This window comes from Prinia subflava, chromosome Z, assembly GCF_021018805.1.
Source record: "Prinia subflava isolate CZ2003 ecotype Zambia chromosome Z, Cam_Psub_1.2, whole genome shotgun sequence".
Classification (NCBI taxonomy): Eukaryota; Metazoa; Chordata; class Aves; order Passeriformes; family Cisticolidae; genus Prinia; species Prinia subflava.
The window spans coordinates 6572635-6590493 of NC_086283.1; the positions used below are offsets into that span (position 1 = coordinate 6572635).

The 17859-nt window shown below is 42.0% G+C and overlaps 1 protein-coding gene across 1 annotated transcript in view; it reads left to right on the forward strand.

Moving 5' to 3' along the window:
- The window catches only part of ELOVL6 (ELOVL fatty acid elongase 6), a 79647-nt gene extending 63069 nt beyond the window's left edge, over positions 1–16578 (forward strand). Inside the window, exons 3-4 of the mRNA XM_063421962.1 lie at positions 8271–8422; positions 10351–16578. Of these exons, the coding sequence (XP_063278032.1) occupies positions 8271–8422; positions 10351–10775 (577 nt within the window). The 3' untranslated portion in view covers positions 10776–16578. The remainder of the gene's footprint in view (positions 1–8270; positions 8423–10350) is intronic.
- The last annotated feature ends 1281 nt before the right edge of the window (positions 16579–17859 follow it).

Below are 17859 nucleotides of genomic sequence, written 5' to 3' on the forward strand. Positions count from 1 at the left end.
ACAGAGAAATACTTTACAAATGTCTTAAAACACAAATCTTTCTGCAAGAACAGGGCTCCCTCTTCATCACTAACCTTGGCATTGCTTGAAAGCACTTTGGAAATGTTGAAAGACAATGAAACAATAGCCTAATTACATTAATTTTCTTTGCCATTTCTTACAAAATAACAGTTGGCCTGAGTTCATCAGTTGTGATTTGAACAAGTGTCTCTAGGATTTCAAGGTAACTCACTGTTCAGAAGTCATGTCTTTTAAATGCTTATAAAACACCTGAAAAATACTACATTTAGAGTTAAGAGTGACCAGATCCATACTCAGTACCATTCTTTTTCAGATTTTTTTGTGAGTACTGTATCTCTGTGTATCCTTCACTAAGAAACTGATTTATTTCATTTGGAAAGTTAAATGCTCTCCCACAAACCTAGCAAAATATTTTTAATAACTAGGCACAGACTTGCAAAGCTGGTTCTTCTAGTCAGTTATTAATACAAATTATTATTTCGTGTAGGTTGCCCTTGTGTCACACTGACCATTTAGGATGTTGGGTGCCAGATCCTTTTCCAGGCTACTTTTCTGTGAGTTTCAAGGACTCATTATTTTGCAGTGACTTAACAACAGATCTCATTAACTCTGTGAAATCAGAATAAGAGCCATTAATTCCATGTAGGTCACTATGTGGAACAACAGTCAAATGATAGCTTTCAGTCATTGGTCACATTTCATTTGTGCTTAATGATTGGCTTTTCACCGTACAGTACAAATACTATGATTTTGCAGTCCAAGATAACTCTAAAGAAACCATGTATCAGTTTAAATACAGAAAGATCCAGGATTTTTGGTAATTCATGGAATTTATGTAACTTAGATTTTATTGAATACCATCAAGAACAAACTAAGACAGGAGTCACATCTGAGATAACATTTAAGTGGTCTGACAACCTTTTCGTGGCACTATATATTAAGGTTTTCATAGGCATAATTGATTCCTTCTCTCTTTTAGAAGATTTGTTCCATCTGGAAAATCCAACTTTTTGTTGTTGTTTTTTAATACTGCACCGTAGCATATTGTTACACACTGCCCAGTGAACTTGGTGCTGCTCCTCCCTTCCCCCTGCAGAGACAACCAGATGTGGATGAACATGTCCATCAGTGGAAAAAACATCACAACAAGACTTAACAGGTGATTCATTAAAAAAAAAAAAAAGAAGTGGAGGAACAGCTGCAATGAGATCTAACCAATCCACAAACACCGGAGAGCAGCTTGGGTATCAGAAATCAGATCGAAACAATTGCAAATTCTGGTGGGTTGTGCTGCTCCTTTGCCATGTTCCTGCACATGTCAGCCCCCCATAAAGTGAGGCCCACAGGACCCACATTCTTTCTCAGTGATACCCTGCAAACATGTGCCTGTGAACACAAAAGTTTAAGGAAACCTAATTGGCCAGGAAATCTATTTCTCACTTGTCCCTTTCTTCAGTACACTGGAAGGCTGGGGTGTGACCAGGTTTTTCACCGTCCCCTCTCCATGGAGGAAGGAATGCTGTCTCTGTCAGACAGGCTCTTAAGGAGGCTACTCTTGTGGTCTTAATTAATTTCCCAGCCTTGAAACAGTCTGGCACATCTGTCCACAAAAACTTTTGGAACAATAAGCTTTGAATAAGCTCCAGATCGTAGTGTATCCTTTCCTCATTTATCATTACCCAGGTAAATGCTTTAACCTGGACATTCCTTTTTGGTATTGCTCAACTTTAAAAAGAAATTACCTCTATAGCTGCATCCTGGGAAGAACTGAAAAAAAACACAGTTTTTTTTTTTTTTTTTACTGATGATGAGGGCACACTCCCATAAGCATTCTGATTTAACTGCTAAAATTTTGTTTGACTATCTTCCCTTTCTGCCATTAAGGTTAGCAGTTTCACAGAGTACTCTGCTCCTAGGGGACCTGAAACCACCACAAAATATAAGGACTGATTTTAGAGTAGGAGCAGGCCAATGGTTCATTAAATCTTCCCTCTTTCCCACTGGGCTGACAGTAGAAACACCACAGCAATAGCAATGCAGCAAGCACACTGTGATCTGACTACCTCACCTGTCTACACAGATAATAGTTTAGGTTTATCTTTCTACAATACAGCTGTAAATATATATTTAGTATGTGGTCACCACACAAGTGCATACTGCCAGAACTCCTGCCCTGTTTGCTAGATAGGACCTGTCATCATGTCCTTTCTCCCTGGAATATGACATTTCCCAACACTGGTCTGCCAACTTTGTCTGTACTCGTCTAGGAAAAAATAATACTTGCCAACCAGCTTTCCTCTGCTGGTTGGCAAGTGCCTCCTTCAATGCCTGCATGCTCTGGAGGTGCCCCAGTGTCTATTGAGCCAGCCAAAACTATCTTTTTTTCTTGTGTAGCCAAAGTAGGGTCTTTAGGGAGACAGAAATCTCCTACAAGCAGCTTAATTTCCAGCAACAAAATCTGTCTTAAGAATCTTCATAAGAAATTTGTCACCTAGCCTTGTCTCTGCTGTGTTATCTTTGTGGTGCACATCTTTGAAGGGCTGGTACTCTCAGACCACAGAAAAAAAAAGAGTGATTCGAAAGAAGCTCGCCTTTACCAGGTGGAGAAGAAAAACTCTAAATACTGCCCAAGAACTGCAAAACAAGCCTATCACTCATGTTGAAAAATTGCTTTTCTTACAAACTTATTTTTAAAAATTAGTTAAAAAGCACAGCAAAAGAACAACTGAATAGTGTGTGATGTTCTTTGACAGGGAGGTGCACCCACCTTGGCACATGGTGCTTGGTAATACCAGGAGCTCCTGAGTTTCATTACTCTTTTGACAACTGTCCTGTTGGGGAGCTCAGCAGTGCTTGATGAGGCTGCATTTCTTATCAAGAAAATTAGTTCTGAGAGTTGTTTCCTATACATGCTTCCTCCCTGCATTTTCCCAGTATCAGTTCATAGTTTGCCTGTGTTCTGTTGCTTGACTAAACACAGAAATACTCTGCTGCCCCTTTTTACAGATGCTGCTGTCTCTAGGTGTGCTCTCAGGACTGCCTTGCTGCTTTGGAACTGACAGACTGAGGGGTCGCTGTACTTCCCACGCTCCTGTGCTGACCCAGCATGAGCACTGCAACTCCTTCCTCTTTCCTGAGAACTGTAGGATTTAAATCAGAAGGGCACAGAAAGGCCATTTTATTGTTATGAGATAACTCTTCAGCAGCAGAAGGGAAGCTTGGAATGACTGCCAAAGTACTGCTGCTGACCCGAACAGGAAGGTGAACATGTTTTGATTTCTCATGAAGGAAGGTGTAGGAAGCTGCATATCTTCACTTGATGCCCTTTAGACATTTCAGAGTGTGCCCTCTGTAAATATTTCACATGACAAAATTAAAATAAGAACTAAAAAAGTCAACAAACAACTAAAGAACCTGCTTCCCCTCTTTTCTTGCTGTTATGGTACAAGCAGGCTGTGTCAGTGTGGTTGTCTCAGCTGTTTTCCCAGGACCACTGTCTGCTCAATGTGGCTTTCACAAAGGAGGATGTTGTGCTTTTTGCCATAGTCTTGTGCCTCCAGGGCACAGACTTACCTGCCAGAACTCCTGTGAGTCACCATGTAAGCAGGTTGGGGCAGAATCAATATTTTTTTCTCTCTTCCAGCTGGGCCTCAGGCTGGGAAGTGGAGCTGGACCTGTGGGAGCTCTGTCTGGGTGGCTGGCTGACTCGCTGCTGGACTAGCCCAGCACACCCACAGCACACTGTAGTCCAACACCTCAGAAACTGGTTGAACCAGCTGGGCACTGCATATACAGATTGCATGGTTTGTTTGATTAAGTTTCTTTGAAACCAGAGCAGAGACTTTGCCCTGGGTGACTATCCTTTAGGACATGCTGCTATATTCTGTGCGGCACTCCTAAATTTGTTCTTATTTGGCAGTCACATTCCCTGCTCTTTTTGGCAGGGTTGATTCTGGAATGGGGTGTCCAGAGGTGTCAAGAGCCAAGTGCAGGGATGGGTCTCCATAGAAAGCAGCCCTAGCAAAAATGGGCAGTGACCTCCATTGTGAGAAGGAGCTGGGCCTGCTACAACACCAGCTGGGGCTGGACCTGAGGTACCTGCTACTCACTTGGGCTTTTGACAAATACTTCACTCCCTCCTGGCAGGTAGGATGGAGACAACAGAGTAGCAACAAAGTAGCAATAGGCTTCACACAATAACACCTGCCTTGTCTTCCCATCAGCCAGCTCTCCAGCCCTTCTTAATTCTGCACCTAACGCATGCGTAGGATATGTTTTGAGGGCATCTGATTACTGGATTTCTGTGGCCAGGTGTTGTTAGCAGGAGGACCATTCCTCATCCCCCTCCTCCCCTCGCCACTGGGGGAGAGGACGTAGAGAGTTCAGGAGTAAAGTTAAACCCAGGAAGAAGAGAAGATGGGGAATGTTTTTAAGATTTAGCCTTTACTTCTCATCATGCTACCCTAATTTGATTGGTAATGAAGTCACTTCCACAAGTTGACTCTGTTTTGCCCTTTATGGTAACTGGTGAGTGATCTGTCTGATCTCTCTGTGCCTTGATGCCAGCCCAGGAGCCTTTTGATATATTTTCTGTCCCCTGTCCAGTTGTGAAGGGGACTGATAGAGCAGCTTTAGTGAGCACCTGGCGTGTGGCCAGGGTCACCCCTGTTTGAAAACAAATTTGAGAGGGAAATACTAGTTTGTATTTTACTCGTGGATATATTTTGATCATACAACGGACAGTAAAATATCAATTGGGCATTTTTCACCTTACTAGAGAAGTCACTGCCTGAAGGGAGGAGAATGTAGGACAGTTTGAGCCTGAATAGATAAGAAAGCTGCATTAGATGGTGCAGTTTGTTTATGATCAGTCTCTCTAGTTGTAAAAGACTGTAATAGTACAGTAATTCACTGCTACCTTATTTTGAAAATCCCTGCAGATTCCCACCAGACAGACTGCTTTGGTAAGCAGTTCATTTCAATACCTACAAAAGCTACAGCAGAGAGCAGGCTGAGGACAGAATGAAGCAGAAGTGATTTACTGAGTAAGCAATGTCATCACTCTGCTGCGCATCATGTCTTTGTAAGATAGAAATTTCTTAGTTGATTTTACCTTACAGAACAAACAAGATTAAGTGGCAGAGGCACAAAAAGCAGCCTTAGTTCTCTGGCTCCAAGACATTTGCAGGCATGTATTAGATCTTTTTCAGTCTCAAGTGGTGCATACTTGTTGGCAAGGTAGTGTTTTGGCATGCAGCCCTTCTCATAAGGAGCTACCTGCTCATGGTGTCTATTTAGGTAATTGAATCAGTTACTTGGAGTTTGCTATCTTCTTTTGCATAAAGCCTTACACAGTGAATTAATGTGAAAATGTAACTTGGTTTCTACTGATTAAAAAAAAATGCAGATTAGTCTGAGTCACACTATGTAGAGCTGTAACTGGGGTCACTTCAAGAGTCATGGAACTAGAGGAAGCCACCGCCCTGTGGAATTGTAGAAAACTGTGTGAGTGTGAATCAGTGTGTGTGTGCTCTAAGGAGAGCTCTGTAGTAGCTGCTAAATGGACAGACAGGGAGAATTACATCAGTATATTCTCAAACACAGTAAAGGCATGCTGTAATCCCCACCAGGCACAGACTCTGTGGCCCTGTTACCAGTCTAGGTTAGATCCCTGGCTGTCCATACCCCAATCACAGTTATATCATTGTTTGACTGTTGCTCAGACAAGTGTTCTTCTCATTACCATTTGTGTTCATGGCACTGAATTCTCTTTGATTTTAAAACTTAAACAGCAAACAACTAGAAAAGTAGAAAATTAGAAGCAGTAGAAAAGCATTACAGCTTCTTTATAAAGACATATTACTTGCAGCTATTTGATTTCATTATTTAAAGTTTCCTTTTCTGCCCCGATTTTAATGTCAGCACTGAGATACTTGCTAATGGGAGAACTAGTGTATCATTAGGTATTCTGCCTGATCTTCCTCCACCCAGTTTTGCAACCACCCAAAACATTGGAGCAGGCAGTAGCATGCCCTGGCTAGCCTGAGTTCACTGCCTCAGGAAGTCATCAGATCACATCTCTGTCAGGATCTCCTGTCTTCTTGGGAATGAGAAATGCAGCTCCTGAGAAAAAAAGGGAGCATGTTTTAAACACCAAAGAGAAGACACAGAATGAGTTGCACCTCATTTCAAAACTCCTCCTGCAGGTTTTGGCACTCTCTGCTGAGTTAAAATGACTGATGCCTGAAAGATATGAGAAAAGTGTGCTGAGAGAGCATTTCTGGGAGGAAACGACCCTACATGGAGAGGATGCACTATGAGCTGCATAGATGCTGAGAGCATTGCACTGTCTCCTCAGCATGCAGGGGTGGGTGAACATGAGAGACTGCAGTGGCTCTATTACCTAAACCTGGGAATATGTGCGTTGCTTTGGGCAATGCTAATGGGAAACACAGACTCAGCTAAACTTCTTCAGCACACCTGAAAACCACAGCAGGGTGTTTTTTTTACTTGCACATAGCACAAGAGGACTTATCTGGCACTACAGCCAATGAGCAAATACCACTGTGCAAATAGCAGATAATAATAGTAGCTGCGTAAGTGCTCGCAGTCTGAATTTCCTGATGGCGCAGTGAAACCTCAGGCATCAGAAGGTGATGATGCAGGAGCCAGGATGCAGCACTTCTCCATGGGTGTGACCTGGCTGTAGAGCCCCATCTGTGATGCCACTGACAGCCCAAAGAGCAGCAGGCTCTGCGGCACTCCTCTGGGCTGCATGTTCCATGCAGTGGACAGGGGAGAGCAAGCTGCATTGTTCCTTAGCAGCAGGCAGATTTGACTGGTTGTATCAGTGCTGCAGATTTGGAAATCTAAATACTCTGTGCATATTATATATCAGTTAGGTAGCAGTTTTTATATGCAGTAGGCTTACTAGAACTGTCTAGTCTAAGTACCACAAAACCTGCTATTGAACTCAGCTTTTAGGGCTGCCTTGATGATTTTAAAATATGTTTTGTAGAGAGTACTGACTTCACAAGACAAGGACAAGTAACAGAGAATCTGTAACTTCAGAGGAACTGTTCCTTCTTTCACACACTGCATAAATGGTAGCTTGCATTACCCACATGTGTTTATACACCAGTTTTAGGTGGCTTGTTTTGCCTGCTGTGTAATTATCACAAAAGACAGTGGGGCAGAGTGGGGAACCAGGTTAGGTCAAGGTCACAAAGAAGTTAGAGGGAAGATAAGATGGAGCTGGGTAGAGGGATCAGGATGTATGATGTAGGCATAAAGTAAGATAAATTCAACCCCAAAAATAGTTTGTGTCTGTCTTTGCTTGATATCTTTTTGAAAGCTACTTCCTTCACCCAGAATTCATCACAGCTTATATAGGGCCACGAAGCTACAGTGGCAGACAACAGGCAGGCATGTTCTTGCCATAAAACAATGAGACAAAACCCCTTCTGCAGAGTTCCTTGCTGGTGAGACAGAAGCCTTTGTTCCTGATAAGAGCTGGATGTCAACCTATCCTCTCTGTAATTGCACTAATTAATACTGTTACAAATCTCTTGAAGTTTCTCATTTTCAGGACACTGTTACCTTGCATCTCACTTTGATGAGGTGAAGGTGCATCTGCTGTTTACAGCTTGATTTAACTAGCTGTTTCTTCTGTGAGCAATGACCTGTTAATGGATGAAGTCAAGCATATGCACCAAAACACTGGCTCTGACTGCCATTCCTCATCAAAATCTGTGTGCCCTACCTGAGTTTGGCTGTGCTTAAATAAGCTCCTGTGGATGTAACAAATACAGGGAGAGATGAGAGAAAACTCTGAGGAAACCAGAAGAGTGAATTGGTCCTGATTATGTTGTTAATACAGCATTTTATCAACTCATTTCTTGCCCAGCCATGAGTATCAAAACTCTGCATGTTGTTTTGAGCTGAAATAGATGTTTCCTTGCTCCTGAAAACTGAAGGATCATTCCTGTGGTAAGGTAACAAAAAACACTGATGTTACCATTCCAGACTTTCACATGGGGATGTGGCTGCAGTCCAGTTTACAGGTCTGAGTTCAAAGTAACTTCCTAGAGTTACTAGAGTAACTCACCAGAGTTTCTTCAGCTTTCAAACTGTCTCAAACTTACTATTTCAGTACAGTTATGGCCTTTTCCTCATGATGATTTGGAATGATTGCATGTAAATTTTGAATGCCCACTGACCTTTCCTAATTTTCTCTTTTTGTTTTAAAGTATATTCGGTGCTGTTCGAACTGGTGCTTATATGCTGTACATTTTGATGACCAAAGGCCTGAAGCAGTCAGTGTGTGACCAGAGTTTTTACATTGGACCTGTCAGCAAATTCTGGGCATATGCATTTGTGCTAAGCAAAGCACCTGAACTAGGTGAGTACCCTCTCTCTCTTTCTCTTACATGCATTTGTGTATTTTTAGAGAAGAAATGTCCATGCAGGAAGCACAAGAAGGGTCTCATCACTGTCAAAATCCCATTTAAGTCTCAGGAAAACTGATTAAGCATAACCAACCCAAAACTACATGTTTTAGTCTCTAGAGGTCAACTCCAGCTTGGCTGAAGGTAGATCAATGTCCAGCTGAATAAGACCAGTCCCAGCCCAGGAATAAACTGCAGTGATTATACACAGCAGAGAAGTCAAGAAGTAAAAGCAATCTGGTCCGTACCGCTTTCTGAACTACCTGTAGGCAAATAGGAGTGGCATAATTGGCAGTCACACACCCATGGCTACTGAAGTGGAGGGTAGGCTATAGCAGCTGTGCCAGTAAGAAGTTCTGCCTCCATTCTGCAGCTTTCGTTCTTCAATACACATCTTAGCATACAATTATGAAGAGTACGGTGCTTCCTCCCTAGACTATGAAAGCTGTGGCTGTCTGCTTCCTCCAAGTAGAAACCAATTTCCCATAATATCCCTAGCTTTTTCAGTCCTGATTTTTATAAACTTACAGCTCCCCAGCAGTTTCTTGATAAGGATACTTACGATATACATGTGAAAGCCAACTTGAAAGTCAGTCTTCATCTGTTCTTATCCGTGGCTTATTAGTGTAAGAAGAGGTTGTTTAAATGGAAAGGAGCAGCCCTCCAGCTTTCATTTCGGAGGATGCCCTTATTAAGCCCCAAAAAGACTGCAGGTGTCACTGTGTTTAGGTGTACAGCAAAAATAAGACTTTACCTTTCAGCAGGTAATTTAGTTCAGCAAATTAGGGGACAGCAATTCATCAGCATTAAAACTAGAATGAGACAGACACCACTTGCCTTGCTGTGTCAGAATCCGTTGGTTTCCTGCTGCTTAAATTGCTGCAAACCCACAGAAATTTAGTTGTTAAAAATGGGGAACATCGGCTAGAACTGCACAGCAACAAAAAATTGAACACATGATTACTTACTAAAATATGAGTCAACATCTTGCAGTTAATGAAGTGAACAGCAGCACTATGGTTTATTATAGACCTTGTGAAGACAGTGCAGTTTTGCTTCCATCCATGACTTACACTCATGATTTAGATTTCCTGGGATAGTTATACATCAGACTAAGTTACCAGGTTCATATCTCAGGGAGCTGGTTGGAAACACTGTATGTATAACAGTGTAAAACAAGTAGCATACATATATATCCATATATCTCATTGAGATGCCCATTGCAATCATAAGAAGAAGACAGAAGAAAAAAAGCAAGAAAGAGGAAATAATATTTACTTTTCAGCAATAGTAAGATGGATTTGCAGAAAAGGGATGTGTGTTTCAACATAAGACAAATTTCTTTCTGGAAGCACCTTTTTCAGTATGATAGGTTGCATATGCAAAAGCATTTTTTGTGTATTATCTCAAAAGGCTCTACTGATTTTAACTAGGTTCAGTTTGCACATAGACATTTGAATCAGAGGACACTGTGCTGCTTCCTCTAAGTTTTCTGCTCTCTGTCAAGCTGCATTTCTCTTCCAGTCACAGTATATGATGGGCAGTCTCACAGTCAGAGACGACACAAGTTCATCCACCTACCTCACCCCAGACTCCTGTGGGTAGTGTTTGCAGCAAAGGGCTACCAAGTAAACCTGTGGAGTTTTGAGATGGGGTTATCCATACAGGAAAATGTAGTTTGCTAAAGATTGCATATAGATTAGGAGCCAAACTTGCTCTCAGATGGGCTCTCAGATCTAGAGGTGAGGTGGATTTTGTGCTCTAAAGTAGCGTACACGCCAGCAACAGCAAAGGGAAGAGATCACTGCATTAATCATGGGACTGTTTGATGTTTCTCATTTCCTCCTCTCTTCTCTTTTTCTGTGTTTCGTTTTTGTTGCAGGTGATACAATATTCATTATTCTTAGGAAGCAGAAGCTTATCTTCTTGCACTGGTACCATCACATTACTGTGTTACTTTACTCTTGGTACTCCTACAAGGACATGGTGGCTGGCGGTGGCTGGTTCATGACCATGAACTACGGAGTGCACGCCGTCATGTACTCGTACTATGCCTTGCGGGCCGCGGGCTTCAGGGTCTCACGCAAGTTTGCCATGTTCATCACCCTGTCGCAGATCACTCAGATGTTGATCGGTTGCGTGATCAATTACCTGGTCTTCTCCTGGATGCAGCAGGGCCAGTGCCATTCCCACGTGCAGAACATCATCTGGTCCTCCCTCATGTACCTCAGCTACTTCGTGCTCTTCTGCCATTTTTTCTTTGAGGCCTATATCGGCAAAACCAGAAAAGAAAGAAAGGTTGACTAGTGGTAGAAAGGAGAAGCCATAGCTCAGGGTCATCAAGAAAAACAAAATTATAAGGAAAAAAAAAGGCACAAGGAAACACATATATGTATGGTGCAGCTAAAACTTGGCAGCTTAGGGAAAGTTAGCATGGTTTAACCCAGTAAGTTTATGATCCTATCATGGTGAGGACTCACTGAATTCTACTCTATCTCAAAGGACTGCTGATGAAAGAAAACTTCCTTCTTGTACCTCTCTGCTCTAGAAAAGAAGGAGAAAAGAAGAGAAAAATCAAGAAAACAGGAAAGAAAAAGGAAGAAAAGATGAATGGAATAATGTTAAGGGGGGGAGTAAAAAGTACATTAAATAAGCAGTGTGTTTCCCAAGGTGGAGGAGAGACTTCTATTTAAGAAAAGGAAAAAGGTTTCTTAATCCTTTCTAAAAATTTCTCTGCATTAAACAAAAAAAAGCAGAGGCGACAAAAAAAAAATGTTTATAATAACAAGATTGTAGAATTAAAATCTTTTCCATAGAAGGTTGATAACTTTAGCCAAAATGAAGCCCAAAAATACGTTTCCTGCGTGGAAACTGGCTGAACTCCACACTGTGGTTATGTATGGAAAAGAGAAGAGATTGATTTCTCTGCTATGTGCTCTGCTAGGAGAGCAGATCTGGGACATAGAGTGACCTCCCTCAGAAGGCAGAAAGGGGCAGTGCTTTTACAAGAGTTTAATGTGAAAAGATGCACTGCTGCAATACATATCTCAGAGAGTGCATTTTCCAAGTGCATTTTTCAGTTAGAGGCAAGGAATTTCTGCAGCAGGATAAGTCATAGAGGGTTAAATCAATCAATATTTGCTAAATTACCAGGGGCTAATAGCAGAGGGATGTTCAGGAAGGAGAGGGAGACAACTCCCCTCAAGAGATTTTTAGAAATTATCTATTACTCTTAATTTAGCCTGCAGCAACTCTGAATTAAATGGGGGAAATCGGGAGAAATCATGGTTAGCAAGAAGAGAGTGATTTATCTGCCCGCTGTTTTCAGAACAGAGCCCTGTGGTACAATCTGCATTCTGTGTTTTTGCAGACACAAAGACGCCTGCCTGAGTTGGGAGAGGTGGCAGGACTGTGTGACATTGGGTATCACTGTGCTTCTGCATCTGCCTCCTGGGCAGTGCAACGATGTTCAAAGTGCCCTCCTCTGGTCATGTGGAGATACTACTACAAAACATACTTGGGATAGGTTTTTCTTGAGATTTGTGTAGAAAAAAATTAGTCTAAATGAAGTAATTTTGCTGCAACAGCTTGACTCTAAAGTCCAGAGAGAGTTATCTTTCATTAAATAAATAGATCTCTGCAGAATCTGTACTGTAACATCAGACTGACCGCTTAAGAAGACACTCTTCCTTCTCTGAAGTCAGCTACAGATATAAGGAGAAATGTATTTCACTCTGAACCTTAGAGAGTTAGTTGAGAACAGCCATATTCTTTCAAAGACAAGTAGATTGCATTATCTGTGATATTCCAGTCCTTACAAAGCCAAATAAAATGTGTAAAAGTTCCTAGTATTTCAAAGACGCAAGTATGTACACTTGATGTTAAATGTGTTAATGTAGTATTCTAAATTGTAACAGCTAGGTAGTTTAACTAAACAATTAGAAGAACTAGATCAACAAAATAGGGACTGCTGTTCTGCATAGAATATACACACACCTATAACTACACCCATATACACATTCTGTGACTTGTCAACAAGAAAAAACAGCCCAGTGGCAGAGAATCACATTTCCTGGCTAATGCAAAAGATTGTCATTATCTTTCTTGCTTTAATTTGAGATTGTACAGTACAAAGGGGTTTTTTTAATTATGATTTTTAGCTTTAATTGTGCTGTCATTCATGAAACAGAGCTGCTTTAGTATCCTGTTAAGAGATGACAAGGGCTTTCGGTGTCTCATTATATACAAAAGAAAAACAAATAAAGTTACATTCCATATTATGTGAATGGTCTTACAAATCAAAGGCCTTTTCAGGCTCAAATCGTAATTATAACAAGCAGAAAATGAGTTTACATTTGTGTTATTTAAGTTATTGATGTGCTGACATTATTTTATGGTACAAAACATAGCAAAATGTGATATGCAGTAATGAAGCTATGATATTCATTAATAGGACTACTGTATACGTGGAAATATTAGACAAAACCAATTAAATGTGTAAACCATTTTGTTATACAGCTTGGGAGTAGATAATTATAATGCTGAATAAGCCTTTTTTCTCATGTTCAGTTTTGCCCTGGCTAAAAAGCAGGTTAAGACCAATAGAGAGTAGAAAAGGCAAAATTAAAGTTAACTGCAATTAGCTGATAAAGCATTAATAGAAGCCCACTTTTGTGCCATTTAGAGCCTCAGTCCTGTGTGTCTGAAGTCTCTCAGACAAAGCAAGAGGGGCTGGAAGTGGTCCACTGTCTGGAGCTGAAGCTGGAGCAGAAATCTTGGACTCTGTGAAGTCAGTGGAGGCTTTGCTGTGCTTTGAACAGAGCCAGTGTGCCTGACTGCCTTTATCTGAGCAAAGGGGAAGGAATCCTGCATATCTCCTGCAAATTAGAGGCTTATGGCTCATGACTGAGAACCTTTATTGATGGCAAGTGACATCACAGCATGGCAAGGACTTGCGGCCCAGCTTTAACACAGGCATGAGACAGGGTGGGTTGCAAACAACAATCTGCCCTGTTTTGTACTCTCTTTTCCTTAATCGCATAGGATTAAACCCCCACATTTCTAAGTTCTGGATTGCAATGCTGACAATACCAACACTGATTTCAGCAGAGCAAGAAATTCAGCTGCTGTTTCCCCATCTCCCAAAGCCCTCATGGGTACCTCTGCACTGTTCCCAGCACCTGCTTCTCACCCTGCCCACTGCCCTCCCAGGCAAGGCAGGGTGTGGGGCAGGCAGCTTCCCTGCTGCCTGGGAAGTGTCTCTCTCCAGTGCAGTCACCAGCCCGAGGGACCTCCTCAGCAGGCGGTGCAGGTGCTCCCCTGGTGTGCAGGGGAAGCTGAGCTCCAAATGCAGGGGCCACCCTGGAGGGTGACTGGGCTGCAGACAAGCTTGCTTGTAGGGATGTGGCAGCAGGGTCAGACATGTAAAGTACAGTGACAAATCAGGGAACATTTATTGTCACGCTGGGAACTGGCTGTGGCACTGCCATTTGCTTCAGGAAATCACAACATCACACACGTATTTACACAGGTCCTATGGCCCTACTGTACCATTGGGCTTTTCCTCTGAGGTTTTCCACTGCAGCCAAATGGGGTGACTGGCATTAAAGAATTTGATAAAGAGACAAAAAACAGCTGACACTTTTTCTTACTTTTCTTCCCGTGAAACATACATGCATCATATTTAGACATCACATTTAATCCACTTGCATATACTTAAACACTGAGCTTGCCAACCCTAATGTAATGACACCTCAACAGTACTGTTCCAACCTTTGAGCCACAAGATACAAACAGAGCTAATTGGGTCCTATTTATTTCCCCTGGCTTGAGTCTTGGAGTCATATTTTCAGATTTTTTCTGTGCAGTGCCAGAACTCTTTTTTCCCTAATTATTTTAAAGAAATCTGTAATTCTGTTGCATTCATACATGCCATGGGGAACTGAAACTTTACATATATTTACCAAGGATTATAGGGCCTGTGACAGCTGTGAGAGATGCTAGAAATGCTGTTATGGCATCCAGTGTTAAAAGTCAGGAAGGTTCCACTGGTGATGAGGTCACTCTGCCAGGGTCAAAGGCTCTGTTTTATGTTTTGTTACATTAATCCAATGTACTGAAATAAAACCAGAAAGGTTGGTATGGATTTATGCTTAGGCAGCTGCCAGCAGAATTTGGCTCTTCCTTAACACTACTTCTGTGTAGTGAACACTTTAGGGAATATATTTTAAACTAGTTAGTAAAAGAACAAAAGCTTGGGTGATTCTGCAGCCTCTTTAAACTGTGCCTGTGATGAGAAGGAAACCCCTTGTTCTTACAGACCTTCTGTAACTCGGAGTCACAAATGATTTGTGTCTGGGCTCACCGATAACACCCTACTAGGAGCAGCTGGCTCCAAAAGAGACCTCTCACCAGCATCTCACAGTAAAATGATACGAGTTTTACCTGCAAGGTAAGGGCCAAAGTGTGCAAAAGGAATCACTCAAAAGTGTCAGGCAAGCTAGCAGGAATAAAATATTGGGCACAAGTTGCAGAAGAGACACAGAGGGAGATGTTTTCCATATCCCAGCACAAAGTATTTCCAGGCTGAACACTTGCTCTGTTCCAAGGTGGGGAAAGGCAATGTGGAAGGAGGGTAGGCTGCCCAGTGCTCAGGATGGGGTGGCTGGAGGAATAAAGCTTCCATGTAGGGGTCCCTCCTGCAGAAGTTAATTAGGCAGTCACACCCTGAGTGCCTGAGTGCAATGGTGGGTCTATGGATTTGTTTGGAGGAACATCCATGGTCTGATAACTTGTTCAAGTCCTGAGTGTATTTTTTTTTTCCCTGAAAGTAAAAACTTGGGACATTTTTGTTGAAAACAATGGTGCCTCATGGTTCAGGCAACATTCAGGTAGTTTCAGACAACAAAGAGCTTAAGAGACCAATTATTATGACCATGAAACAGCAGCCTTTGTAAGCAGTGCCAGAAATAATGCAGTAGGGCTGTAATATCTCTAGTAGTTGTAGCCTATCCTGCACTTCAGAACCAGAAGCAGAAGTATAACATCTTTGTATAGAAACCATAAACACAGACATAAAGTAATGAAGATGGCTTTGATCAAGGAAGAAATCAAAACCAATTTCAGACCATAGTGCATAAATTGAGGACTTGTTCCAATGCCTGCTGAAAGTGAGATTGTTGGTGAGATGTCCAATGACTTCAGGTAGCTTTGCTTCAGCCTGCTGAAGCCCAGTTGCAGACGGTGATGTAAGACCTAAATTCCCTTTTTGCTTAGTGGTGACATGAACCATCTGGGGCATTACTCAGCCCTGATGTGGGTCTTGAGTCATATTTTCCATCCTAGCATCAATGAGCCTCTACAAGGGATGAATTATAACTCAGAATTGTCAGTGGGTTTCCACTGTTTTATTTCAATACATTTTCCATTCCATTTATTTTATTTAAAGCAAGCTAAAGGACGTGTCCCTGATCCTGCTATCGTGAACACTCCACTGCAGCCAGTGCACCATACACAGGCTTTTGCTTACAGGGGTAAAGGCAGGACCAGGGCCTTGTTACTGACTTAATTTCTAGCAGAGCAAACACCACACAGTAGGATCTGATTTCTTAAATTAAGTCAACTGCATCAACACAAGTAAGATCGGATCTGCACATTAACTTGACAGATAAAGGGAACCAGGGCCCTCCCCAGGACATCAAAATATAAAATGCTGCATGAAGAGGGGTTACAGTGTATTCCCCAATGGGTATAAAATAATACTTCCCTGAAACAGTGACCTTCTTGAGAAATCTCCCTTCTGTCCAGTCCTGGACAGCTTCAAACAGGCCTGTCGGCTGGAAAAAATGCAGCTCTGATTGACTTATCTGCTTTCTCAAAAGGGCCACTACATGCTTTAGGCTTTTTGGAGCCTTAAAGCTCAAGCTAGATTTATATTCAGAAAAAGAAAAACAACCTTAATATGTGTACAATAACTAGAAAATAGTATGAGAAATATCTTTATTTTACCATTTTCAAATGGCTATTTCATTACATAAAAGGAAGTTTTTATTTTTATTTTTGGGTTATATTGATATTCCAAATAAATTTTAACTTTTGGTTCAAAATCAAATCCGTCTCTATGTCTTATTAATCTGTAACATCCATTTTTTCTCTCTACTGCCACCAAGTCATCTGTTGAAAAAGAGAAGTGGTTCTCCAGATAGGAGACTACAGAATGACTACCGTGTCACTTCCCAGCAGATCTGTACCAAGCTCATATTTTTGTACACCACACAGAAGTGTCATGGGTTTTTTTAATTTTTGTGTATGTCACATGCATCTCTGTGATTGAGAGTGCATATCATAGAGGTGCTTAAATGTTCTGATTGTACATGCTTATGTTTTGGAAATCCTAATCTTTGCATCTGTGTAGAAACAGAATCCTTGTCCATCATGATACCATCTGTGCAGGGAGACCATGACAGCAGCATCTGCCACTGAGCCCTACCAGTGCTGCCATACCGATGGCACTGACTGCTCTGCACCAGCCATTTTTTGGATAATCCTGTGTGCATTGTTCTTTGACCATCCCAGTTATCTCTCTGCCTGCAGCACAACTTGTGCAGACAAGCACCCCTGCTGGATAATAGACACAGCCGTCCCCACACTGCACAGCAAGAGCAGTTCACGGTTTGTTTTGCTCTTACTCTTTTGGAGTTAAGCTAAAGCAGGCTATAAAGAAAAAGCTTTGTTGCCCTATATACAAAAATCAATGAAGGCACTTGCATCTATCACAGGACTAACCAAATTCTGAGGCAGGATCCAAAGTGAAAAATGTTTGGGCTGCATCATCACTGTGCTGAACCCTCACCACTCCCCTGCTGGCTTCCAGCCCCACAACAGCTTTCTGAGCAAAGACAGCAGAAGCTGGAGGCAGAGGGAGGAGGGTAAAGTGGAGTGGGAAGCCCACAGTGGGGGCACATGGGGATGTGAGAGACCCTAGTGACCTTCGTGAGGACTGGCTTGGGAATCAGCCCAAGGAGCTGTCTGAAAATGAAACAGCCAGAAGCGGGAATTGCAGGTATGGACTGGGAAGAACTGCCTACCATCTTCAATATTGTCACAGGGAGAGTGAAAGAGCAAGTAATGTAGCAAAGCAGATGGATATTTCCATGTGGATGCTGACAGGGGTCAAAGGGAGATTTTTAGGCATCAGGCAGGAGCAGAGCCCCTGAGAAAGCAAGTCAGATAGACTTCCCCAGACATTTGCTCTGGGGGAACAGTGGGAAGATATTCCAAACAATTCCTAATCTCAGCACCTGCTGTTTTGCAACTTGTTTGCTTGCAAAGATGTTTATTAAAGAGGTGTTGGTCTGAATGACCAATCATGTTTCATTGTGTCAGAACACTG